At 39.8% G+C, this 27,845-nt stretch overlaps 1 protein-coding gene across 1 annotated transcript in view; it reads left to right on the top strand.

Annotated features, from left to right (window-relative positions):
* The window catches only part of FAM53B (family with sequence similarity 53 member B), a 135,302-nt gene that overhangs the window by 33,806 nt on the left and 73,651 nt on the right, over window positions 1-27,845 (top strand). The window contains exons 3-5 of the mRNA XM_054982830.1: window positions 250-493; window positions 9,111-9,165; window positions 26,523-27,301. Of these exons, the coding sequence (XP_054838805.1) occupies window positions 407-493; window positions 9,111-9,165; window positions 26,523-27,301 (921 nt within the window). The 5' untranslated portion in view covers window positions 250-406. The remainder of the gene's footprint in view (window positions 1-249; window positions 494-9,110; window positions 9,166-26,522; window positions 27,302-27,845) is intronic.

The following is a 27,845-nucleotide window of genomic DNA, read 5'->3' as shown; positions in this document are numbered from 1 at the left end:
AAGTTTATACTATTGTATTGTGAATGATTTTTACCCATGTACTGCGAATGATTTTATTGATGTTTTATTCCCTTCTGCGGTACCTTCTATTGGTGTCTTTGTTAATTGTTGGTCATTGACCGTGAAAAATAAACTATCTATCTATTATGGGAGACAATGGAAACCTACTCGCACAATTTATTTTTTATGCAGCAGTTTGTGAAATATTTTTTTAAAATTGTGTTTCACCTTTTTGTTTTTTTTCCCCAGAGGGTGAACACTTTGGAGCAATTTTTGTCAAGCTATCTGTTTTATAAAACAGATGGGATCTGGTTCTATTAAACCTTTCTTCTTGAAAATGCACTGAATCAGAGGCTGTGCCTAATATGGCTGATTCTGACCTTAACCTCTACTGGAATGGATCCCAATGCATGACGTGGTTACCATGGTGATTATCCTAGCTGCAACTCTGGAAAACAAAGGTGCTGATTCCCTAACATGCAGGGCTGAGCTGGTAAGAGTTCATTTCACTTTGACAGCTTAGTTTACGTTATGAGACATTGATATTTTTCAGTTTGCAGAAGTGAGACTTTTTTTCCCAGTGACACTATGTCTATTGCCTGATATAAACTTGATGCATGAGCAAGAAGAACTTAACCATGGCTCACATGTCACATCTTATTTAAACTGAGTCCCCTCATCTGAACATTCACAATTACATTGCCAGAGAACAATAGCCCAGGTAGGTACTGCACTGGCATGCTTAGTATTGCACATTTGGCAGCTGAGGGCCCCATTTAAATTAGACAAGGGGTAAGGAGCAGTGCCTCATGGCCTCACATCTACATTGGGCTGTATATGCATGTCTGTCTCTAGAGCACACAATAACAGCTTTCAGACGTCGTTATTTTTTTTCTCATTCGTCCAGAAGTTTCAAAATGTTTATGCAACAAGATCTGTAGAGAACCATTGTTTCCGTTCTGATCCTTGGTACCTAATCCCACAGTCGTTTTGTAGCAATACCATCAGGACTTTAGAATCTGTCAGGAGTCTAAACTCCTAGCAGAGTTGCTCAAGATGGAATGGGCAAAGCTGAGACACCAGACTAAGATACATCCAAACCCTTCAGGAATCAACAGTCACATAAGCAGAAGAGACTTGACAGTTATAACGATGATGGGGGCGGAGGATTCCTTGAAGGGCAGCTCTTGGGTACCAGCAGTAGAGGAAGGTGGCACTGTCAGAAGATCTTTCATAGACAACAGCAGTGACACAGCTACCCTGGTTAGTGCTGCGCAGAAGGTGGCCCAAACTGAAAAGTAGGAAACAGCTGAATCAAATACTGTCCGAAGATTTGGACTAGGATTACACAATGAAGTGGAGAGTGACTCAGAATTTTGTGAAGCCAGCAATTTGTTCAATTCTCATACTTCAGGCAACCATACAGACAATTGTATATGTGAATGTCACCAGATGGCTAATGCAGAAATCAAGCAGATTATGTAATTGGAATCAGAATATGGAAGAGCTCTATTCTCTCTGATAGAACAAGACTAGGAGCTGATTGTGGTACAGATACATACTGTTAATATAAAAATTTAGAATAAAGCTGATGAAAAACACTAAAACAATCATAGTACCAAAATATAATCTAAATAATCCTGACAATTGTAAAGAACAGATTAGCATTATGTGAGTTGAAACCAGAGATATTATCAAGAAAGAATGTGCAAAGAATGAAATGAAAAGTCTGCATGGTTTCCTTTAGCCAAAAGAAATGAAAACCCTCTGTGGATGAATAATGAAACTCTTAAAATTGTTATAGACAGATGAGAAGTAAAAATAACAAAAATAGAATCAGAATTCTTAATGCAGCTTTTCAGCAACTTGCATGTAGAGTCAAAGAGAACTATTAAAATAACCAGTGCAAAGAAATAGAAGAGAACAACAAAAAGGAAGAACAAGAGATCAGAAATCTGTGCCGCAAGATACAAAAAATCAAAGGTGCAGAGAAGTTAGCCGTGTTAGTCTGTGGTAGCAAAATCAAAAAGAGTCCAGTAGCACCTTTAAGACTAACCAATTTTATTTTAGCATAAGCTTTCGAGAATCAAGTTCTCTTTGTCAGATGCCTGATACAGAGACTGGACAAACACAGAAGAGCAGAGGGAAGAGGCAATTAGGGGGGGAGGGGGAGGGAGCAATCAAAACATTCCTTTGCTAGTATATGTAAACATCTCCTTTTGGTGTGTGTATCAGTTGGCTTCAAAGGAGTTTGCCCTGTTAGTTTGTAGACTTTCGGGAGGCTTTGTAGGCTTTCGGGAACCACAGATCTCTTTGTCAGATGCATCTGGCAGGGAGAGCTGTGGTTATCGAAGGCCCATACTGCATTGGAATTGGATGGTCTAGCTGTTTGGCTTCTACAAACTAACAGGGCAAACTCCTTTGAAGCCAACTGATACACACACCAAAAGGAGATGTTTACATATACTAGCAAAGGAATGTTTTGATTGCTCCCTCCCCCTCCCCCCCTAATTGCCTCTTCCCTCTGCTCTTCTGTGTTTGTCCAGTCTCTGTATCAGGCATCTGACGAAGAGAACTTGATTCTCGAAAGCTTATGCTAAAATAAAATTGGTTAGTCTTAAAGGTGCTACTGGACTCTTTTTGAAAAAATCAAAGGGAAATTCAAACCACGGATAGGGATACTGAAAGACCAGCATGGAAATACTGTAATTGATCAGGACAAAATAAAGAAAAGATAGAAACAACATGCTGAAGAATTATACAGAAGAGATGAAAGGATGACAGATTCTTTCAGAGAAGGATCTTTTGATGAAGAACCTATAATTTTAATAGGTGATGTGAAAGCTGCACTCAATCCAATTAGGAGAAAGAAATCTTCAGGTGTAGATGAGATATCTGTTAAAGTAATTCAATCTACAGAAACTGAACACATTTCAATCTTAACAAGCATATGTAAAAATATGGAAAACAAAACAGTGGCCCTAGACTGGAAACCTTCAGTTTATATTCCAATTCCAAAAAAGGAGATGTCAAAGATTGCAGCAACTCTCTGACCATCATATTAATTTCCCATGCAAACAAAGAGATGGTCCAAATTTTGCAACAAAGACTCTTGCCATATATGGAATGAGAAATGCCAGATTTTCAAGATGGATTCAGAAAAGGAAGAGGCACTAGAGATCACACTGCAAATTTACATCGGTTGCTGGCTCATACCAGAGAATTTCAGAAGAAAATCAGATTACAGCAAAGCTTTTGTCTTTGTAGATCATGAAAAGCTGTGGATTGGATGGTTTTAAAAGAAATGGGTTTGCCACAACATCTGACTGTTTTGATGCTCAACCTGTACTCTAGACAAGTGGCTACTTTAAGGACAGAATATGGGGAAACAGAATGGTTTCCAACTGGCAAAGGTGTCAGACATGGATGTATATTATCTCTGTTCAATCTATACGTATGGAAAGCTGGATTTGATTTAGATGAAAGTGGAGTGAAAGTTGGTGGAAGGAACATGAACAATTTGAGAGATGCAGGTGACACCACATTGGTGGGAGAAAATAGTGAATACTTGAAACGCCTGCTGATGAAAGTTAAAGGAGAACGTGCCAAAGCAGGATTACAGCTGAATATCAAGAAGACAAAAGTAATGACTGCTGAGGAATTACACAATTTTAAGATTGACAATGAAGAATTTGAAATTGTTCAAGATTTTCCGTACCTTGGTTCAGTTCAACCAAAAGGGAGACTGGAACAAAATCAGGAGGAGATTGGAAGTGCAGCCATGAAGGAACTAGAAGAGATCCTTGTGGGTAAGAAAGTTTTGCTGGAGACTAAGATCAAGATAATTCATATTGTGGTATTCCCTATTACTATGCATGAATTTGGCTGAAAGTTGGACAATGAAGAAAGCTGACTGGAAGAAAATTGCTTCATTTGAAATGTGCTGTTGGAGGAGAGTTTTATGGATACCACGGATAGCTAAAAAAACAAGTAGGTTCTAGATCAAATCAAGCCTGAATTCTTCTTAGAATCTAAATCAGTTAAACTGAGGCTGTTGTACTTTGGTCACATCATGAGAAGACAAGAATAGCTGGAAAAGACAATAATGCTAGGAAAGTTAGAAAGTAGTAGGAAAAGAGTATGAGATGGATTGACTCAAAAAAGGAAGCCCCAGCCTCCAGTTTGCAACACCTGAGTAAGGCTGTAAATGATAGGATGTTTTGGAAGTCATGAATTCCTAAGTTCGTCATAAATCGAAAGTGACTTGATGATATGTTACACCATAGATGCCTTGCATGCTTTTGCATACTTTAATATTGAAAAGTGATATTTCTGATTAGTGGTTTTCTCAGATTCTCAGAGGATGGTTTGTAAAGCACACTAAAATCAGTAGAAAATTAGTTTGTCTGATGTGAGAAATCTTGAATCAAACTTGAAGATTACTGGTTCCCGTAAGAAAAACAATTGTAGTCAGAATGAATTCACTTTTACTTCCTAATTTTAGTATAAAACTCAACCCTTGGGAAATGGTAATTACAGTTAACATGGGCACAAACATAGTTTCAAAATATTCTTCTCACTTCCTCCTTTTTTCCCCTTTTATTCACATATGGTCTTTGTTTTGTGAATAATAGTTCAGTGTATGAATGTAAATGTAGATTGCCCATAATTTCCCCCCATGGTTAATTTTTATGGGTTATATTCTAACATTTTGTTCAGCTGCATGTAGAACTTTCTTCCAGAGCAATGACTTCTGCATTTAAACTAAGTGGATTGATAGAATACAACTATATAAATATAAATATTTTTAAAAAATCAAAACTCAGGGAACAGATCAAAAAGTGATAAATATAATGAAATAGATGTAAGTAATGCACCCATTCATGTATATAGAAAAGCTTTTTTTTTTACAGAAAAAAGGGAAAAGGAACAAAAAGGTTTAGGTTTACAAAAAAAGTAAAGATACACATTACAAGGATTATTAAAATATTACAACTATCAGCTCAGTCCTGAGCTGTGACCCAGCGCCTTTGCTCGTGCGTGGATGAAAATGGGGCGCCGCTCCACTCCTCCATATGGAGTTTTGCCGGAGAGTCCCACTGGTGGTCAAGCTCAGCGAGGCGCAGCTGCTGCCAAGAGCACTCGTGCACCATTCCCCTGACAACCCCACCCACACCAGCCAATGGCTGCACCACTCCCCTGACAAGCAGGTGAGGGGCAAACAGAGATGCAGCCAATGGGGAGGGCACGATCCCCACTGCCCACCAACACCCGCCGTCAGGGAGCAAACATCCCTGCTGGGGAGAGGGGGCAAAGGTAACACTGAAGGTGCAGATCGGACACCCACCCTCTTACCCGTCCAGCCCCCATTTCTGATGAGGGCCAGGCCAGTGGCTGCAGCTCGGTGCGCCAGCAAATCCCCCCCATTGCTGCCGCCACCACCACTACTACAAGAAACAGGTTCCCCATCTCTTAAAAGTAGGAGTAGATAGTAGAGAACTGATCTCTGTTGCCTGGAAATCAGTTGTAGTTCTGGGAGATCTCCAGCTACTGCCTGGAGACTGGCAACCCTTCAGCCCCCAGGTTCAGGAGAGGCAAGGGGGGGAGGCAAATTCTTCAATGAGTGACAGGAATGCCCATTGGAAACCACGTGGGAGGCCAGAAGGCCGATTGGAGGTGAGGGGAATGAAAAGCGCTGACAAACTTGCGGCGGCGCCACTTGAACATATCACTGCATCTTCACGATGCGAGAATGCAGATTGGACCTCGACAGCCATGCCCCAGTCCTGGGGTGATGCCCCCCCAGCGTGGACTGACAGTCCCTCCCCACGCCAGATTTCCCAAGTCCATCCCTGCTTCCGCAAACAGCGAAAGGAGGGAGATGCCGAGAGATTCCAAGATGTAACTCCACATCCTCCACCCCCTGGCAGCAACTTCCCGCATGCAGTGACCATCTTTCTAGCTTATCAGATGCCAGCAGCTCAGACTATCAGAGAATGAAAGGCCTCAGTGCCCCCTCGCCAGACATACATGGGCCACACTTCAAGTCTCACCTCACTGCCTGGGGAAGAGGGGCAGGGAAGCTGGATGGGGCACCACTTGACACCTGCTCCTCTTGGCAGCAGAGCCCACCCCATCTGTCTCAGCTCTGAGCTGGGGAACATTTGCGGGGATGTGTGAGAGGACATTCTGACGAGGTGTTGGGAGGCGGCTACTGGCAGTGTCAGGCAAGCATGCATATACAGCAGTTTGTTGTTTTTCAACATCTGTTTTATTAAACTGGAAAAAGTGCCACTGTCCCTTGGCTGGAAAGGGAGCCAACGCAGTTTGCACAGCCCTCGTTCTGCACTCTGTGGAGGATTGGGGGGGGGGGGCTGAAGCAGACATGCTCTGTTGTCTCCCAGACAAGTTATTACATGCCTGTAAGGGAAAGAGACAGATGGGCCTCAAGTAACCCAGCTCAGTCCGTCGCCGAGGCCAAGCCCACTCTCCAACTGAGAAGATGCACATAGTAGAGAGCAGCAGCGGCAGCCCCACAGGTGCCTCTAGCAACCAGATGATGGATGACCCTCTGGTGAGGAGGTGCTCTGCCTTGGGATGATTTTATCCTGTAAGTCAACAGGTAGTTACGAACACCCGGTCAACTTGACCTGTGGCCACACTTCCTCCTCCGCCAGGAGGGTCCCTGGCTGAGAGAGTCTGAACAGAGCACCCCGATGGGTAGCCGGCAGCTCACCCACCCCGAATGGCTGTGTCAAGAGTAGTTTTCTGGGCAGCTGCCTCTGTGGCAGGCAGGGGCTGCTGCCACCTCCCACTCCCCCACCGAACCTCACCTGAAGAGACTAGTGGTCAGGCAAGTTCAGGTGAGGGGGCAGCCAGCAAAATTCAGTGAGCCGGGTTAGCTACCGCCCCATCTCCTCCTTACCTGTAAGTGCTCCCTCGCTTCTTACTGAGCTGGAACTTCAGGTAACCTGCAAGGAGACTTGAGTGGTTATTGGTAGTTACCAGACATTCTGGACTTTGCCCTTCTTCTCTTGAGCGAGTGCAAAGATCTCCCAGTTTTCCCGCTAAGCCCTCCCCAGTGCATTCAGGGCCTGCCACCATGAGTACCCACTCTCCTGTCTTGCACACAAAAGTCCTTACGGCAGGTGGCTGACGGGCAGAGCCTCTGGCTGCATGCACACCTACTTAAGGTCATGAGCAGCGCAGCAGAAGGTTTTGTAGGATGCGTAAGCAGGTGATTGGGTGCGGGGAGGGGGGCTCACCCACCCCGGAAGTGCACGTGGATTGGGCCCCATGGTAGTTCCCATCCTATGCTCCTTTGGGACATAGGGGCAGGGCGGGGTGCCGGGAGAGGGGCTCAAGTTTTCCCGTTCAATGGGTGCCTATGAGCTACGCCTCCTTTTTCATGGCATAACTTTCCGCTGCTGCAGGGGGTGTTCCTGGGCTTGGAGTGGCTTTGGAAGCAGACTAACTCACAGCTCGCCCCCCTACCTCGCCCCCTCCAACTTGCATTGCACTTACACCTCTGCCTGGCTGCCAAGCGTGCCCACTGGCAGCAACCCATCTGCGGTAGTGCGCCTTGGGTGAGTGCTGGCGGAGAGGGGTTTACATCGACGTAAGAGCCATTTATGCCCGCACAAGCCTTAGTTCTCCCCCTGTGCACTTTCCACCCCCCCCCCTTAGGATTGAGCTGCCCATTACATTTTTCAGGTATATGACACAAATTCAGAAATACTTCCTCTTTCCATTCTAAATTGTCTCATTCTTAAATCTGCCAATATTATTGAGCTATATAATCAACTATATAATAATTAAAATGAAAAAATCATCATCAGCTACTATAAAATATAAAGTATTCAACATATATTGAAATGTTACTGCAACGGTGACATTACTATACTTCGTGATTACTATTTCAATGCCCCCCCCGATACATTTAAAATATTTTCAGATGGTATAAGAGTGTTGTTATACATCTATACTGATTAAATACTGATTACTGATTAAATATTAATTATTTCATATTTAATTTATTAATACTGATTACACTAAACTGATCAAGTAAATGACATATATATCTATTTAATTATCTCTATATCATGAACTTAAAGCAATTTCTGTTTCCATAATTTCCATGATTCCATATCAAAGTTAAATTATATCACTTATATCCCATTTTTATTTATAGTGAGAATAATTTCTCATTTCTTTTCAAAATCTTTGATCGGCCTTTTTTTTTATATAATTCATTAATTTGGCCATTCCAGTATATTCTGCCATTTTTTCCCAGTTTTCTCTGATTGGACATTTTTCTGCTTTCCATTTGGTTGCCATTACTACTTTGGCCACCATCAGCATATATATAAGCAATTCATGTAGTATCCTTTTGATGTTATCTGGCAAAATTCCCCCAAACAGAGTCTCAGATTTTATAGTAGTAGTCAATTTTTAAAATCTTTCGTATCTCAGCATGTATATTTTCCAGATTTTTTTTGTTTTTTTACAAGTCTACCACATGTGATAAAAAGTACCTTCTGTTTCTTTACACTTTCTACACAACCCTATATATTTCTTTTCCATTTTTTCAATGTCTTTGGGGATAATATGCCATCAGTAAAACATTTTATACCAGTTTTCTCTTAATGATTGACTCGTGGTGAATTTTATATCTTTCATCCGTAAACTTTCCCACTTTTGAAATGTTATCTCTTCTCCAAAGTCCTGAATCCGTTTCAAAATAGACGTTTTAACTTGTTCATGTATACAGAAAACCCTTTCATGTGGAAGTATAAATAATATCTCGACTTGCTAATTGTTTAGATGGTTTTTAAGAGAGCAGTTGCTCAAGAAGGCTTCATTCTGCTTTCTTTTGCAACACATTTTTTTCATACTTACCTTTGCAAAGATATGGATAAATGCTTGACGGATGGGCACAGAGGAAGGGTGGGGTGGGAGAGCAAGAACAAAGGGAAATATAGGAGCAAAACTGTCGGTGAAGGAGGAGTAGGGCTAGCACTTTCCCACTGAAGCTACAACCCAACTATATGACCATATTTTTCAGAATAGTTCCTAAACTATCAATGAATACCTTTTCTGGTTGTTTTCAGTACACTCGAAAGAAGATGAGTCAAGGACCCACTCTTTTCTCTTGTGGAATTATGGGTAAGTAAGAGAAATATCTATGATTTTTGTTGAACAGACGTATTTTGAAGGGACAATGATCCAATTCCCAATTTTTATCCCATTCACCCCCTTTTTTTGGCAAGCTAAAAACTTGTTTTCTAATTTCCCATTCAGTTCACTTTGAATTCCATATGGTTGGCTGTTGATTTGCAATATAGCACTCAGCTGATGAGTTCTCTCTGTGTAAATTTCCAGCTGTCTGCCCTGTACTGTAAAAATCTATGTGACCTCTGCCTCATCTTGAGTACTGTAGCATCTAGTAAATCATCCATCCCCACTCCAATATAAACCACATGGACTTAATTGAGATAATTGACAAGGAACAGATTTCATGCAAAACATTACAGCATCTTGAAAAACAAGCTAAGATGCACATCTGGTATAGTCAGACTTTTAAAAAATGATGCTGAGTAATCTAGTTCCAGTTATTCATAGGTGTGAAATAAAAGTTGCCTGCCATTCTTGAGGGATGCCGAAAATTACATCCTCCAACATTGGATTTCATGTTGCTGAGTATTTGAAGACTACTTCATTATATTTCCTGAAAATTTTTTTGAACCTCATTTATTTTGACACTGATCCATAAAGTGAAATTGAATACCTCTTCCTAATCCATAGCATTTAGAGGAAACAATAATGATAAGGACAATCACTATTTAATTGGAGTACTTGGGCAGCTGTCAACAATGACATTCATACTGTACTGGTACCTAGGGTGCCATCCATTTGAATAGAGACTTGCTATTCAAATGATATTTGGGTGTAGCTGGATACTCTTAAAGGTCTGGCAGTTCTCAAAGACCTAGCACAGCATTATATTCATTAGTTTCTTATGCAACTGGGCATGACCTCTGGACCCAATTAAAACTTTAGGTAGACTTTGAGCCAAACTATCCTGTAACAAAAGCTGGTACTTTACGAACAAAGAATCTGTTCCCACCATTCACAGGCATCACTCTCATTAGTGTTAATAGGGAACTGAGCAATTGTATAGAGAAAGACATTTCTCAAGCTTCCAGGCAAGAAAGTCATCTGAAATGGGGTGGCAGTGGGAGACCAAGTATTTTTGTGATCTTTTTTTACTCCACATGAATGGTGCAGGCGTCAATGTCAAGAAGGGAGAAAAACTGGTCTTTCTCTTTATGTTCCCTGTAAAGTATAAATCAAGAAACATCAAAAGACCAGATCAGTCAGTCAAAGACTATGATGGGACCAAGCCTGATAAGCTTATTTTGTTACTAACATTCTATAAAACTTATACATTTCAGCCATATTCATGCTGGCCTTCATTTCCTAAAGTAGCCTGTTTCTGTGGGAACCTAATCTTAATTTGGTGACCAAGGGAACCTCCCCCCATCCAATCTTTGTCATGCCCAGTCAAGAAGGGTAAATCCCACTGGTATTATTTTTGTTTTGATTTGTAACTTTAGCCTTCTTTCTCAATACTGCCCCCTCCCTGCCCCTGGTTTCCAACTGACTCTGGTTAGCCCTCCAAGTCATTGTTGAAACTTGCCCAGAGAGATTTCATTGTTGACAACCATGATGAGTTTCAAGCTGCTAGGCTATTTCCGATTAAATAGTTGTGTCCTTGCTTGCTTAAAGAATTGAGACAAATACATGGTTTTAGGTTTGGATATGGATTAGGGCCCGTGGGGAGCCAAGAAACAGAGTGCTGGATGAGACATCTGGGGAATGGAGGAAGAGCTTGACTGGCTCCAAAGAGGCAGTGTGTTTTGCTATTTAATTATCCATTTGGCTGTTGATGGAGGCTGATAATTTAAGAACTAATCAAGTAGGTATATGCCACCACTGTTTTTGAAAAAGATGCTGCTCAGACTGGAATTAGGATTATGTCAGAACTGGCTGCAGCCTAAGCCACCATGACGTATTAGAGCATAGACTGAGGCAAATTGTGAATGATGACTGGTGTCCAACCCTGGCAACATAAGGCGTGGGAAAACTTTACTTTGGCTGTACAAGCCTTACCAGCTTTCCTCAAGGAGACTAAACAGGCCAGATACTTTTGTCTCTTTGTCTCAAGTTCTCCAGTACTCAGTGTCCACCCTTGCACTCTCACACAGGAATACTTCACACACCTTGGCTTGATTAAAACATGCATGGATGACTAATGAAGCAAAAATGAACAATATTTTTCCTAAACCAAGTCAGTAAAAAAAGTTCAAATCTTAATTATTCTTTGAAAAAGTGCTTTCTAAATTTATAATCCATATGCCTTTATCTGTTATTTTTCTTGTGCGTTCACTTTAGAGGCTTTTAAGCTTCAAAGCCATAAACTCCAGAGGGTCCTGACTCACATGACACCTCTGTTCTTTGAGGTACAATCTTTTAATGAGAAGAACGTCACTAATAGGAGGTGGGGTGGACTACGGTTCCTATGAGGGAGTGCAAGAGCATACATGCACAGATTCATTCACATCCCAGTAGTTCATCTGCCTTTGGCGTCAATGAATTCCAGAACAAGTGGCCTTAATGGACCCAGAGGCACCTCACACCGGCAAGTCACTGTAAACACGTTGTGAATGTTTTTGTCTTGTTGAGATGGGCTAAAATATAATTCAGTATAACTTTTAAGCTGCTTTCCATGGAAACTTCCGGACTAATGTCTGGGATATGGAAGATGTATTCAGTAACTCTCTTATTCCATCTCTGTTCTGGATCAAATTCACCATACCTGGAACACAGATTGAACTCATGAAACTGCCTTATATTGTGACAGTCCATTGGTCTATCAAGGTAAATGCTGTGTATTATAACAGGCAGCAATTCTCCAGGGTCTCTGGTAGAGACGTCTTCCAACATCACTGACTACCTGATTCGTTTTACTGGCGATATCAGCAGTTGAACTTGGGATCTCTTCCATTCAAAACAGATGTTGTACCACTGAGCTGCAGCTGCGTCTTTAAATTGCCAAAAACCTTTAGGTGTCTGAAGAAAAAATAATCCAAATATTGCCCCTGTTTTGTGGATGACATTATAGCATTGAACGTTAGACAGTATGCTACGTTTTAAATTGCCCTGCTTAATTATAAGGCTGGCCTGAAAGCCACTTCTGCATTCTGTACATCAGTTGCATGTTTTATTGGCAAAGCCAGTATGGGGTCATGGTTAGAGTGTGGGACTAGAGCTTGAGAGATGTGGGCCAGAGTCCTGCCCAGCATTTCCATGGTGGAAAGATCTGCACCCTTGGAAGAAAATCTTTCTGCCTATGGAAACATTCTGCTGGATGCAAGTAAAAAGTTCAAATCTTCTCTCTCAGCCATGAAACTTTCTCAGCCTAATCTAGCTCAGAGGGCTATTGTGATGGTAAAATGGAAGAGGCAGATACCTGTCCACTGCCCTGAGCTCCTTTGCAGAAGGATGGGACAAAAAGGTGATCAACTAGAACCAATATAATTTCTTTGCCTACGTAATAGGTTAAAGATTAAAATATAAATTTATGAGCCACAGGTTTAGCAAGCTCTGGATCTTCCTTATCTGTTTCTTTATCAGAAGTCAGTATATTTTAGCATTTCACCAAGAGAGAATCAGCGTTTAAAAGTGCTACTCCCAGCCTTTTGATAATACTTTTCCGGTTTGGCATTAGTCATTGAGAATTTGACTTCAGTGAATTTGCCCCAGGTTCTCTGGGTGTGAATTTGTAAACATTATTTCGAAGCAAAATGTTTGCCTACCTCTTGGAATTAGTTGAACTGGATTGAATGAAATTGCATTAAAGAAGTCTGCATATAATTTTCCTGGCATTATTTCCTCAGTTCTTGTGGGAAGGAATCCTTTCAATAATGATCTTCATGAGGTTTATAAAGGAAAAGGAAGAAAAATTGATAACAGATACAGATGTCTTCATTTCACCAAAGCAACTAGTAGTGGCATTATCTTAACAGAAGTATGGCCTTTCTGGGGAAATAAGTATGTTTCTCTGTATTCTCAAAAGGCACCATTTTACTTGCCAATCATATGAAATTTCTCATACGTGTAATAGAATTAAGGGCATCCAGATGGGAGGTGAGATCTTTCACACTTCCCTAAGTACCAAATTCACAGTTGAGGTTCAGGCTCAAATTGGTTGGAGTCCCAGCATGTTATTTAGCTGTAGAAGCAGCTGTGGTGTGTGCTGTTATGGGTTGGGGCCAGGAATCTAGGGAAGTCTCCCCCCCTTTCCATCTGTGCTGGTGTCACTATGGAAAGCCCCCTCCACAGGGTTACTTTAGGACTTAGTAGGGAAAAGAGAGAGGTACACATATTGTATTGACTCTCTTCTTTACTGAAGTATGGAAGCTTGTGTGTATGTATGCATTTTTGAACAACACAGCAGGAGTTCTTACAGTGACCAGTGAGTCTCACATGAGAATATAACAGCGAGAGACAGATTTCTCTGCTGTATTGTTGTTGCTGGCCCAACCAGGAATGGTTTGTGGTGATCTGTTAATATTCTGTTAACACTATTCCTAATTTATCTGTTGCTAAGTCAGAATGTCTCTTAAAAATAGCGTCCACCCTAAATGACTAATTGCTATCTACACAGAACAGGAAATAATACCTAAATAAAACTTGTAATTCTGTATTGGTTGCTGACTCACAGCTAAGCCATTTTAACCATGAAAAACCATTGCATCAAATGATTTTTCAGTTCCAGAGTGCATGATGGAGGTGGGGTGGTGGTGGATGGTGGATTCTGGCTCTGGTGTGAATTCTTGCGCTGAGCAAAACTGCATTAGGGGTTACCAGTGTGGTCCTGATGGAATGAGATATGTATGTGTGTGGGAATAGCCACACCCTGACTCTCCTTTCCTTAGTCTCTTCTCAGATCTTTCTTGTACTTTGTATTAGTTCAAGTGATGCCAAGTACAGGTTATCGAGTCTCCTCAGGGCATTGCTGCAAGGTCTGGGAAGCAGAACAGTTTTCAGATGAAAGAATGCTTCCTTCTCAGGCAGAGGAGCCAGCAAAAGGAGAATGCTTCTGGCCTCGTTCTTTTTAAGATCTCCTGTGAAAAACTCTGGTGATCAGTTTCTTTCTTTACATAGGGTGAAGTTACCTGATCATTTTGGTCAGGAAACCCACACTATGAAGTAGTATTTCTCCAGCATTCTGTAGTGAAGATTTTTGTACCATCAGTTCCTAATCTTTTGGTATGGTAACCTTCAAATTCAAATTTACTTGTGACATGGTGACCCACTTAAAATCAGATCATGCACAGTTCAGTTAAAATGCAGAAGTCTGTAACCCTCTTTCACAAGCTTTGCAACCTTCTTTTGGGTTAGGACCCACAGGTTAGGAAACAATTTTTCTTATGAATATTTTACCCTTCCCTGATGTAGTAATAGTTGGTAACAAATATTTTCCAGGATGTTGATCCTACTATGGTGGGATGTACTATAAGAGAATGACAGGAAACGTAACTCTGCCCCCAAATGAACTTAGATTTCAGTTTCTTAATATTGGGGAGGGGGCTTTGATATCTTTTATTTTTGTTCATTTATTTAAAACATTTGTATGCTGCCTTTCCACCCAAGTCAGGGACCCAAAAGCAGCAAACAAAAAAAAGACGCACGCACGCACGCACACACACACAAAACCTATAAACACAAACAGGGAGAGGAACTAATAAGAGTTAGGAAGAAATGTCAGACAACCACAACAAAAAGTCTTCACCTGCTGGTCAAAAACAATGCTAGAAGGAGATAGACAAATTTCCCTGAGGAGAGAGTTCCAGAGTTTTGGCCCAGGCTCGAGAAGGCCCTTTCTTGGGTTGCCGTGTACCTCGCCTCAAATGGCGAGGGCACCTGAAGCAGGGCCTCTGAAGATGATGGGAGTGGTTATGCAGGTTTATATGGAAGTAGGCCCCAATCCATATAGGACTTTAAAGCCAGCACCTTGAATTGGGCCTGGAAACAAATTGTGAGCCGGTGTAGATGGAGCAAGATTGAAGTGGTATGGCCCTGTGACCCACTCCAGTCAACATATCTTAAAGTAATAAAGGGAAGTTGGCAAACAAATATGTTCACTGATGCACCCAGGCTTGACAAAGTGACATGTCCGCAGAAACTCAGTTTAACCATGAAAAGTGTTTTTAGCTTAGTGAAGGTTCAGTGCCAGTACTTCTAGAGATTATGAGTGTATGTGTGTGAGGGAGGCAGGGGGTTTAAATTCTTTCTTGGTAGGCTCTATGTATGGAATGATTCCAGGCATATAGGCATACAGTGAAGTTGCCGGTGTCTTTAAATTTCAGCTGGGTTCCAGATATTTATTTTAATTATTATTATTGGAGTGGAAGGGCTGTAACTTGTCCTATCCTGTAGGCTCCGCTTTTAACAATTGCAAATACACGACTAAAATTTAATTTACAGCATCAAGAAGAAAGTATTTATTTCCACTATAAAACTTTTGAAGTAAGGGGAGGAGGAACCTGTTTTTAGTTTGGCAAATTAAAGAGTGATGTGGAGAAAATCTAACAATTAGTTTTTAAAAAAACCCATTGTGTCTAGTTTGCTTATAAGCCCTAAATTTAGTTGTGCCGTGTTTTGTTCTGAAGAGGCAGATTATGTGCTCTCTTTCTTTTTAAATTTCCTGTTGAAACATCTTACATGAATAATATTTGTTTAATCTTTTTTTTTTCTGAAACAGGAAAGCAGAAGTCCTGGTGTGGTTTCTGTGTCATTGCTATTGGCTAATTACCACCATTAAATTAATTCCACAATGAGAAGCCATATCTTTCGTATAAACAGAGGGACAATGGAAAGTACAAAATGCTGGTTTCCTTATGTTCTTTGCATACAAATAGTGCACGAGGAAATGAATTAAATGCAAGTGCCTTACTCAAGAGAAGCATGATTAAACATTGGCAAACTCTGTACTGTGCTATATGAACAGTTTGTATGCCCCTACTCCACCCGTTTCAAAATATTGAAAACCCCATAATTACTCTTAAGAATTGTTGCAATAAATTACTTTGTATAAATTATTTCATAAGAAAGGGTCGTAGAAGAGACTTGAGCAGGAGGATCATTTATTAAAAAGCACCTGTAAAAATATTATAGCTTCACATTTTTGGTGCCATAGTTAAAGTTTATGTGAATGTTTTAATTAGCAGTTCTTATTTTTTTGGTAAACAAACACTCTAGATAAAATGTGCACTATAACAGCCAAGAAACCCATTTATATTTACCGTAGTTTAAACAGCAGGTGGTAATTTTATAGCAGTGGAGGTGAAACAAAAATTACCGCTATTTTCCTGTCTTTCCAAAGTTTTGCCTGTATGTGGTCTCAAAGGCTGCTTCTGTGTGTACAGTAATAACTGCATGACAGGTCAGGTTTGCCAGGTATGACTTCTTCAGGAACTTTCCAGGCAGTCTTGTCTCTACAGAGTATCCACACAGTTACGTCAAGGCATAAAAGCAGTATTGGAAATGATAGACGGCTACCTAGGACAGCGCTGTGGTGGATCAGGTGTTTTTTCCCCCCTGCACCAACAAACATGAGGGACGTTCGGCTCTTCCTTTCCTTGGCAGATACATTTCTGTTGTTTTGGAAGAACCTTCAAGATGGGGATGGAAATAACAAACGAAACCTTTACATTACTGTAACAAACTCTCCCTAGGCGAGAACAATTTCTTTGCAACCGCACATTTTATTTTGTATAGCACTGATGTTTAACTATATCGTTTGTTGGAGATCCATGATAAATGTCTCCCAGGTTTGTTTCTTTTTCCTCAGTAATGCTCAGAGCAGTCAGGGCAATGGAAAGATGTTCTAAATTGCTTGTCCAGTGCTGCTGGACAAGTGTGGTGTTTCTCTGTGAGAGCTGTATGGGTTTTTTTGCCGCAGGACAAATAATAGCATTGGGAGGGGTGGGGAATAACTTTGGTATAGAAAATGGTTTGTATAAATAGTGTGTGGAATGGAAGGATTAAAACCCGTCCCCCAGCACCACTTTCTTGATCTGATTTGGGTCTGTTTCCCCCTCCCCCGCAGCTGTATAGTTAATCCCTGAAATGAAAGATAGAATCTAAGTTGGGCCTGTCATCCTCTTCATGAACTGTTTTTTCTTCAGTGTTGCCTGTGGTTCAGAAATGCTTCAGTTGTTTTTCACCAGAGGAAAGACAGGCAGCCTGGAAACTGATAATCAGTGTTGCTCAAGTGTTGCTAACTAGTACCTCTCCTCAATCATCTGCTCCTGGATGGTTTCTGTAGGTACAGCTGAAAATTAAAATTCACAGCCACTACTGAGAAATAATTTCCAGCTGGAGGTATTACCAGTGGAATATCTGAGTTACTTGGCAGCCCTGTCTGTTGACACTAACTGCATTGAATCCACTCCTCAAATATCTCTGCAGGCACAAGCTGCATGTCCTGGCAAAGGATTAGTGAGCAAGAATATCACCTCTTCCCTACCCATTGGCCAAACTAGAGAGTTGTAGCCTAATCCTATGCCGAGTTCAACATGCCTAAACTCATTGAATGTAAAGGGCTTAGTACTGCCTAACTCTACAGAAAGGTGGCCTGATTGTTTACAGGCATAATTTACATAGTCAGAATTGGCAATGTGTGTGTCTGATATTGCTGGTGGCCACAACTCTGGCAAGTATTGCTTGCTGGATTCTGGGCTTGACTTTTTTTTAACACCAGGAGGCTGCTACTACCATAATTGCTTGATGGTTTCATTTCAGGTTGCTGGTATGCCTTATTTTGCTCCAGAGGCCTATTGTTGTTGGCAGTGGTTAAAGATAGTTCTTTATTGAAAGAGTAAAACTGAAGATCAGAAGTTAATATGGTGACATGTCACCCAGGGGAAAAATCAATTAAAAATTCTCCTTTTGCAAATATATGAATCTCCTAGACAAGCATGCATGACTTGGTTGCTATATTAAAGTGTAATCCCAAAATATTCATACAGTCTACATGCTCAGATATTGTATTTGAGCCTCTCAAGACACTTTCAAGGTTACTAAGCAAGCTCTTTCAGTTGGAAAAAGCTACTGCTTTCCAAGACTGCTTTGCAGCAAGATGGAAAGTAAATGTTAATTCTGTTTAGTTAGAAGAACCATAAATATTGATAATTCAAGAACTGAATATACTGTAGTGTTGAGATATCTGGAAGGCACAGATCACCATATAGGCTCCAAGGATTTCATCTTCTTGAGCAAGGTGGATTCAAGGTGCTTCAGTTTTTCTGCAGTGGTGTTTGATTAACTAGTGCTAGCCTAAACCAATTACACCCTACTAAGCCCATTGAAATCAATGGGCTTAGGAGTGTAACTTTGTTTAGGATTCTAGTGTAAAGCCAGCTGGTAATATTGTTTGTTTAGTGGATGGCTCTGTAGGTAAAGGTAAAGGTAGTCCCCTATGCAAGCACCGAGTCATTACTGACCCATGGGGGATGTTGCATCATGACATTTTCTTGGCAGACTTTTTACGGGGTGGTTTGCCATTGCCTTCCCCAGTCATCTACACTTTAGCCTCAGGAAACTGGGTACTCATTTTACCGACCTCGGAAGGATGGAAGGCTGAGTCAACCTTGAGCTGGCTATTTGAACCCAGCTTCCGCCAGGATCGAACTCAGGTTGTGAGCAGAGCTTGGACTGCAGTACTGCAGCTTACCACTCTGCGCCACGGGGATTGTTTGTTTAGTGGATGGCTCTGTGCTATGCTCAATTTAGCCATTACTCATCAGGTGTTGCCAGTTCTTTGTGCCCTCTTCCTTGATTTTCATCAGCAGTCTCTCTCAGGAATCTGAACTCTCAGATTCAGTATACAGCTTGACTCTTCTCATCATTTTGGTGGTAGAACAATATCAAGAGGTGATTTTTTTCTCATGTAAAATAGGATTGTCTCTCTTAACACATCATAGCACCATCTTGATTTTGGTTTTGAGTCATGGACCTTCTCTGATGGCCAACAAAATCGTAGCATTGATAGCTATTAATAATTATTTATTTAAAACATTTGTATGCTGCCTTTCCACACAAGTAGGGTCCTCAAGGAACATCAAGCCGTTAAAACAATATTTAAAATAAAGTACATATATAATAATTACACAGTTCAACAAAGCATATAAACACAAACACACACAATTCAACTGGAGAGGAGGACCAATAACAGTGTGTGTGTGGGGGGGACAAATACAACAAAAATTCTTCATCTGCTATTGGCAAGCAACAATAGAAGGAAAGAGATGAACCTCCCTGGGGAGAGAGTTCCCAAGTTTCAAAACCATGACTTTCTTGGCCCTTTCTTGGATTACTACCTGAAGTAAGGACTGCAAAGATGACAGGTGGGTTGGTCAGGTTATCTTGCATCTTTGTAAGCTTTGTAGGTCAAAATATGTAAGGTCAGAATACATTTTTAAAATGTCTGCTCCCCTTTTCCAAGTCCTCTTATATCCAGAATTGAGAGAGGCTTCATGCAAGCGTCAGATCTCCTTCTTGCAGAGGGATCTGCATAGTAGGTGTTCTGTCGAAACAGGAAGTAAAGGTTCAGAAATGGGTATCATAGAGGAGTCTATAAACAGCAGCAGCAGGTGCTGTCATCCCAGTACTTTTATGTAAATGATAAGCACAGTGAAGAAACTGTTACAGAAGAAAGCCTGAGACGAAGAGTTCGAAATTGGGAGAAGGGTATAGGTTCTTTTTTTAAAAAAAAAATTTTTTTTTTCCAAAATAAAAGAGGTACAGAAAAAAGAGGGGGAGATACAGGGTCAAAGGAGGGGTAGGATTTTGTACTACAAGAGTTATTAAAATACAGAGTACTCAAAACGTTTCTTATTCAGAGTTAGTCAATATTAAAATAAAGAATACATATACTATCCCAGCTACTGTATATTTTCACATTTGCCTTTCCAAACTAAATACATCATGCAATCTACCTCGTCATTAATATTTGCCCATTTCCACCTTATCATAGCTTTATATTCAGTATTTAACAATATATCAATATATAATCCTCATTCCATTATTGCTGCACTATTTCATCTTAACTCTTTATATAACTGATTACTATAGCAATCCTCTCTACTTGTCCCTAACTTTATCAGTGTTTCCAAATCTACAAACTATTTTAGCAATTAAATATTTGATTATATATTCATACCTTTCTCCCCTTGTTAGGCTATAAGCTCTTATAAGCTATATCCAATAAGTCAGTATGTGATCTTATTCTACTTTATAAAACTGCAACATCTTATCTATTTTATTCTTTATAAGCAAAATAATTCCCCCATTTCTCTTCAAATTCACTTATTGGTCTTCTATTTATATAACTCATCAGTTTTGCCATCACTGCATATTCTGCCATCTTGTCTTTCCAAATTTCCTTGGTTGGACATTCATCTTTCCATTTCCTCGCAAATGTCACTCTTGCTGCCGTCAACAAATATCTGAATAATTCATGTAATGTTTTATCTATATTTTCTGGTATTATTCCCAGCAGCATTGTCGGGGGTTTTAAGGCAAAATCTAGTTTTAAGATTTTTTGCATCTCAGCATGAATGTCATTCCAAATTTTTTTACTTTTTTTGCATGTCCACCACATATGATAAAAAGAGCCATCCGCTTCTTTACATTTCCAACATGACCCTATATATTTCTTGTCCATTTTCTCAATATCCTTTGGTGTGATATGCCATCTGAAAAACATCTTGCACCAGTTTTCCCTTAGTGTTTGACTTGTCGTGAACTTTGGGTATAGGTTCTTTCAACAGTTCGTTTTGAGTGAGAATAGAGGCTGGAAGGACAATGATATGACTTATGAGAGGCTTTTTTCATAAAGGTTGCTTTCTGGTTTGATTGCAGTTGTGGAGAACTAGTAATGCTAAGTTGTTAAAAGGGGACCATTCTCAAAATAAAACAGCCTTGGTCTTTATTTTTGTCTCATGCTGAATCACACATTAAGCAGGCTTTCAGATATGGCTATTGACTAAACCATATTTCATGCATAAGCAGTTTCAGTTCCAGCCTTCTGATATCCTTTGTCTCTTGAGAGAGAAAGAGAAAGAAAAAAGCAGAACTCCATGATGATGATAGCACGGAACCCTTTGTCTTTCTCCTCCAGTTTATCATGGTTTGGTACTTAGCAAAGCTAGTATCAGTGGGTTTAAGCCAGTAAGTCTTAATAGCCGTCAACCACAGCAGATGATGGTGAGATGTAGAAATGAATAAGAAACCACGATGAATAATAATGTAATTCCAGTGTCTTCTCACCCACAGGCACAAAGCAGTTCTTGGGTGGAAACCACACATGCACATATTGTTCAAAGCATTTTTGTTATGTCACAACACACTGTGTGCTATCAGAATGAATGAAGCAAGGATTAAAAGAGGCACCTGATGTTTCAAGCTATTGAATCTATCTGCCTTTTTATGTTCATAAGTTCCTTGGGATCCGCTATATATTTATACTGTGTTTACTGCAAATGCATGTTCCTCTGAAAGAACAAAAACAAAGCAGTTGTAGGTTAAATTTTAAAAGTTAGCTGAATCTGACAAAATGTAACTTTGGCAAAGTTAAAAGGACGTACAGGCCTTTTCTGTGTTATCCAAAATGTAACTTTGGCAAGGTTAAAAAAGACATATAGGCCTTTTATTATTTTTTATCCATTGCTCCTGCCCTGCCTTTGTTTCTATGGCTAATGAAACCAGAGGTGCTAAAGCAGCTCATATGGCCTCTCCATCACCCTCTCTGCTTTGCTTCTCATCCAAAAAAGCCCCAGGCTTTTTTTGTTTGTTGAATTACACTTAGTCAATTGTTAATTTTAAATTTGCATATATTTAAATTAATTAAGGTACTCAAATGGCTTTGTGGTTGAAATACTCCACTGGCTTTGGGCTATCAGTTGTTTTATGAAGCTACACTGAAAGGCCTGGCTTTAAACCATCTAATAATAGTGTTTGTATGATTTGCCATTTCCTTTTTAATATAATTTTTATTGTTTAATACAAAAACAATCAACATAACAAAAGACAAATAATAGCAATAAAAAGAGACTAAAAGCACATTGCATAATGTGTCTCAAAAACCATAAGCATACTTGAAGCTCAGACTATAGATGGCAGTCTTTTAAGAGAGTAATAAGATGGCATTTGGTTTAAGAATACCATTATCCAAAATACACTTTGGGGAATAATACGAGGGTTATTTATAAACAAGTTATAAGCAATGAAAAATACCAAGCAGTAAGGAATAGAGGAACTTTTACCTGTCCCTTTGGAGCCGTAATGGGACATCATCTTTTGCTTAATAGCTTCTCCTATCTTGGAAAGCCTCTCTTCTTGGATGGGTGTTTGGGAAGTTTTCACAAGTGCACAATACGTTTGTGGCTATTCATAGATTCTTCAAGAACTTCCACTGCATATAGTCCAAATGCTTTCCTAACAGTGTTGCCATGCCTAAAAATCAGGATATACCTTGAAACAACCACTGCCCTACATCCCAGCTTGGACACATTCCTTACAGTAAAGAGGGCCACAGACATTTTGAATTAAACTAGTAGTCATTTTATCCTTTCATCTCATAAACAGTATCTGTAGATCTTGTTTCTCGCCCAAGTAGTCCTCCTTTTATTTAATATTTGGAATTCAAATGAACATCCAACAAAATTTGATGAATGTTGCAAAAATCAACTTTTACATTTATGAATATAAAGTATATTCTGAAGAGAGTTGTGTGTGTGTATTAATATTTTTATTTCAAAAGAGATATCTCATTTGTAACTGTTCAAGAACATCCGTAGTTTCCAGGTTTCTCTCTGGGAAGTCAAATAGTGCCGAAGTGGAAAGGTATAGGGTCAAGATTTTCCTTCACCTATCCCAAGCGTTCCACATGTACCAAACAACTGGATTAAACATAACATATTGTAATCTAAACTAAGTAATTGAAAGGATGTGTAGGTGTAGAAGTTTTCTCCATTTGAGTCTCCCATCGCACAACAGAAGTGCAACCTTATGTCAAACTTTACAGCCAAGCCATAGAGTGGTTGTGTTTTAGATATTTATTTTCTTGTACTTCTGTTCCATTCTTCCATTAAGGAGTTCAGGGTGGCATATACAATTCTTCCCTCCTTCATTCAGCAGTCATTCATTCATATACAATAGAATTTAATTTTCTCTAAATTAAGCGTATATGAAGAAGGCAGTTTATTGAAATCTCACTCTCTAAATCTCACAGTTGGGAGTGCTTAGATCTGAATGCATTTGAGGGCCAAGCTCTCATTATGTTGAAGCATCTGTGATCAAGTCTATGTATTTTAATTTCAAAAGCAGTAAAGGATGCAGATAGAACTGGGGGACTTTAATTCTTTCTCAGTGTACTGGTTTCCTAGTAGAAATCACATCATCCCCAACTGCTTTTGGACTTTGCAAGGAAACTAAGACAAATACACTGTGGATCCAGTGAACTGAACCAATTCCTATTGAGGAAATTATGAGTGGGCAAGGATGAACTCATACAACCCCCCTGGTGCTGTAGCCCTGATTCAAATCATAACATTCCATATCCTAACTATTCACTGGTTTTTAAAAATAAGATAGGTGGTAGATATGATCACAACCTCAGTGAAAAGTGTATTTTGGCTGTTAACTCAATGTAGTGGATTCCTTTATTGGCACTTTTGGCTCTATATATGTGACTTTAATGAAAGATCCAACCTTAATGCTAGCTTGGGGTCCCTGCTGCCATCTTTGGCAACTTCCATATATCTGTTACATGGAACAGATATTACATACCATTCACTAGGGTCCAATGAATGAAAGGCAGCCACCATGTTGATATACTCCAATGGCAGTTGCTCTGTACATTGCACTTACCATGGAGGTTGGAATCTTCTTGCCCATTCATATTGTCGAGTCACCATTAGCCATGTCAATTTATTTTTGTTTCAAGTACCTATCAATTTATTTATTTAAAACATTTTGCCCCATTTTCCCCATTTCTCTTGAGCTCAAAACAACTTATTATTTAATAGTTAGCTATGTGCTTTAATACAGTTGCCTATCTTGATCCTTTGGGACAGTGTTGACTGCATTTCCAAATAAATTAATAAAACCCAGTAGTCCAACCTCTGCTCTGGAAGTCAGTGTTCTTTAATCTTTGTTCATCATGTGTGAGTGACACACTTTCATAGTAGTCTAAGACATATCACGAAAATAATCCCACTTTTCTTTTGGACAGATTATTGGCATTTTTTGATGTCAGAGATGTTATACAGCCAGGGTACTGCCATACATACAGGGCATTTTCTGTAAAAGACAGCTAATAAAATGTGTGTTGTATACTGATCTGCAATTCACTTTGCAAAGAGCATGAGAGAAAGTAGTTCCTTGTAACAATTCTGTTTTGAAATACTTTTTACTTCTGAAGATTTATAGTTGTTTGTACAAAGTAGAAACTGAGAGGTATTCTGTATCCTTTTGCACAGTCTTAGCAAGGCCTTTTGTAAAATGTGGCGTCTGGACCCTAGGAGTTGTGGCAGCTTGCCATTAAACCTTAGCTTCTATTTCTGTTTCTTTTGTCTGGTAACCTAACCTGAGAATGCTCTAATGGCCGTTGTTAATACGGTGGGGAAATAAGCAACATCTAAATATAGATGGAATTGTTAAATCTGTCATTCTTGCTTAGCATTGTGAGAAGAAAAATCACACTTAAAACAGAATGAGTAGCTGCATCCTGTCACAGAGTCCAGCATTTTTAGTTGTTGCCTGGCATCTCTTTGCAGATGTTGGTTAAAAAAGCAAGCCAGGGGCATGACTGCAGTTAAGGCATCAGAACCCACAATGTGGATTGTCTAAATCTGAACATCCAATATTATTACTGAACGTATTTTACTATTTATTCATATTGGTTGTACAGTATTCCTTCAAGGTTTGTCCTGATGAATAGTCTGCTTGTTTTCCAAAGTCAATACCCACTTGTTTTCATCAGTTTGAACCCGATCACATGAAAATCTAATAGTCACAGTCAAATATACAATACGTGTGTCTGTTTGCAAACCCAAGCGATAAAAAATAGCTCCAGTGCTAGATAATTATTTTCTTGCTTACATAGCTGAGTATAAATATGTTAAATACACACATCCTAGTAACTAGTGAGTGCTAATTCCCTAAATGCTTCAGATCTTTAGTCTTCCTTCAGAATTTCTGGAAACATTTACTCCGCTATCATCATGGTGTTGGTATGGATTCAAAATGACATTAACAAGTCATCCTTCTGTGTGTGTTTATATAGAATACAATGTAAGTTGCTTTTGTTTCCTGTCTTTTGTTTTATTATTTACTTACTTCATTGATAGTTTGTCTTTCTCACAGAACACTTCAAATGAATTACAAAAATTAAAAGCAAACAATAACTACATTAAAACCCCTTTACAAACTTTCTACAGATATTAAGCCATCTAAGCTATAACTATATCCATTTCATAGAAATGCCACTCTAAAAAGTTCCATTTTGTTCATTCTATTGAACATCACTAATGGCTGAACTTCCTGACCTGGTCAGGTAGACTGTTCTACCAGGTGGAGACCATAATGAAGAATGCTTGTGTATGGGCATTTCTCAACTCATTTTCAGGTGATCCTACATCCTAAATAGATGTAGAACCATGTAGGATAACTTGGCAACAGCTTGGGGCTTAACCATGCAGTCCTGAATAAAGCCACACCCTTCCAGGCCCAGTGACTTCAGTGGACATAGAAGGATGTAATTCTGGTTAGGACTGCGCTGTAAAATTGCTATATTGTCCTTAACTAGCAGTGTGTAGTGAACAACCCTGAGCGGGGAAGAATAAAAGGTGTCCCATAGAAAAAAAAATGCTTCGAATTTTTCAGAGTTTCAGAGAGTACTACTGTATGCTACAGAACAAACATTCTGCAACCGTTTGTTTCAAAGCAGTTAACTGCTTTGAAGTATAATTAACTGTTACTGTTTAACATTTATTTATCAAAAATGCTGTGCCAGTTCTCTTTTTGGGATCCTTGCTAAACTCTTGTTTGCATTACAATTTAACATTTCATTTTTATAAGCTCCTCATATAGTTGTGTTGTTGAGTTTGTATTTTAAAAAAACACAAGTTAGTTAATTTCTGCTAATTACAAAACACTTATTGTTACTTTTTAATACTAGTTACTGCTGCTTTTGGTCAGTTAACTCAAATTGTCTCTCCCTCCATGCTAAATCAATATCTTGTCAAAGCACATTCTAATGATTAAGTAATGCATAGTGGTATCCCATGAGAGATGGGTTTATTATTTTTAAAATGTTAATAATATGGCTAGTGAACCATATCATTAACTGGTACTAATGAATGTATATCATTCTATCATTTCCCAACTAGAAAATGACCGATGGAGAGATCTCAGCAGGAAATGTCCTCTTCAAATCGAGCAGCAAAGCACCAGCATTTGGGACTGTCTTCCTGACAAAAGTGAAGAAAGCCCCATATGGCAAAAACAAACAGCTAGTGCATCCTCAGTGACCAACTTAATCAAAGACCTCAGCCTCAATGACCGGAATGGCAACCCATCAGCACCTCCCAGCAAACGCCAATGCAGGTCACTCTCTTTTTCTGATGAGATGTCTAGCTGCAGGGCTTCATGGAGGCCTATAGGATCGAAGGTCTGGACTCCTGTAGAAAAGCGACGGTGTTACAGTGGGGGAAGTGTCCAGCGCTACTCAAATGGATTCTCAACCATGCAGAGGAGTTCAAGCTTTAGCCTTCCTTCCAGGTCGAACACTCTTTCCTCACCCTATGACCAATCTGGATTTAGCAATAGATTTGGATGTCAGCCATGCCAAGGAATGAGGAGGTCAGCCACTTGTGGACAGACAAGTGACATCTGGGGCAACGATCACAGTTCTGTAGAGAGTGGCCGAGTTGACATTCAGCGGTCACTGTCTTGTTCCCATGATCAGATATCCTTTTCGGAATATTGTCTGCCCTCAGCAAACAGCACACCCACTTCAACGCCAGAGATGACAAGGCGCTCTAATGGGCTTTCCCGAAGCCGGTCTCAACCATGTGTCCTTAATGACAAGAAAGTTGGAATTAAACGACGGCGGCCTGAAGAGGTGAAGGAACAAAGGCCTTCGCTGGACCTTGCCAAGATGACCCAGGTAAGGAATGATCACGTCAAAGAGGAGTCTCATTGGCTAGGCAATGGGTTACAAAACCCAAAAGACATTTATTTCATACAAACAATGCATACACTGTGAACAAAAACTTATAGTAATGTACCGTAGTAATACAACCACAACGCTGAATTATTTGTTTACCATATTGAATTAGAGGTTTTTTAGAGGTATCATTTCCTGTTTTTGTCAGTAGGAAATGATTCATATTCTAATAGACCCATCAGGACCCATATCTTCCCTGCCTTCTTATCACTTGCAGAACCCAAATGTCATAATCCCTGACAAGAAGATTTATTTTATGAAAGCATCTTCCTAGTCATAGGGTTAAATCAAGCCAGCTTTTTCTCTCAGTCTCATCCAGTTCTCCTCTGTACAACAGCTCAAGTCCCACAAAGCTTTTGCTCATGCAGTCCCATGATCCCCGCACAGACTTTTTGATGTTTGAAGGGCCCTCTGCTCCCATTTTTACCAGCAAAAGTCTAGTTGGATCTAACCCACTACCTATGATTCAGATACCACAATCACT

This window comes from Eublepharis macularius, chromosome 6 (genome assembly GCF_028583425.1).
Source record: "Eublepharis macularius isolate TG4126 chromosome 6, MPM_Emac_v1.0, whole genome shotgun sequence".
In the NCBI taxonomy this organism is placed as follows: Eukaryota; Metazoa; Chordata; class Lepidosauria; order Squamata; family Eublepharidae; genus Eublepharis; species Eublepharis macularius.
The sequence above is the reverse complement of the archived record's forward strand: the minus strand, read 5'-3'. Positions and strand labels throughout refer to the sequence as shown.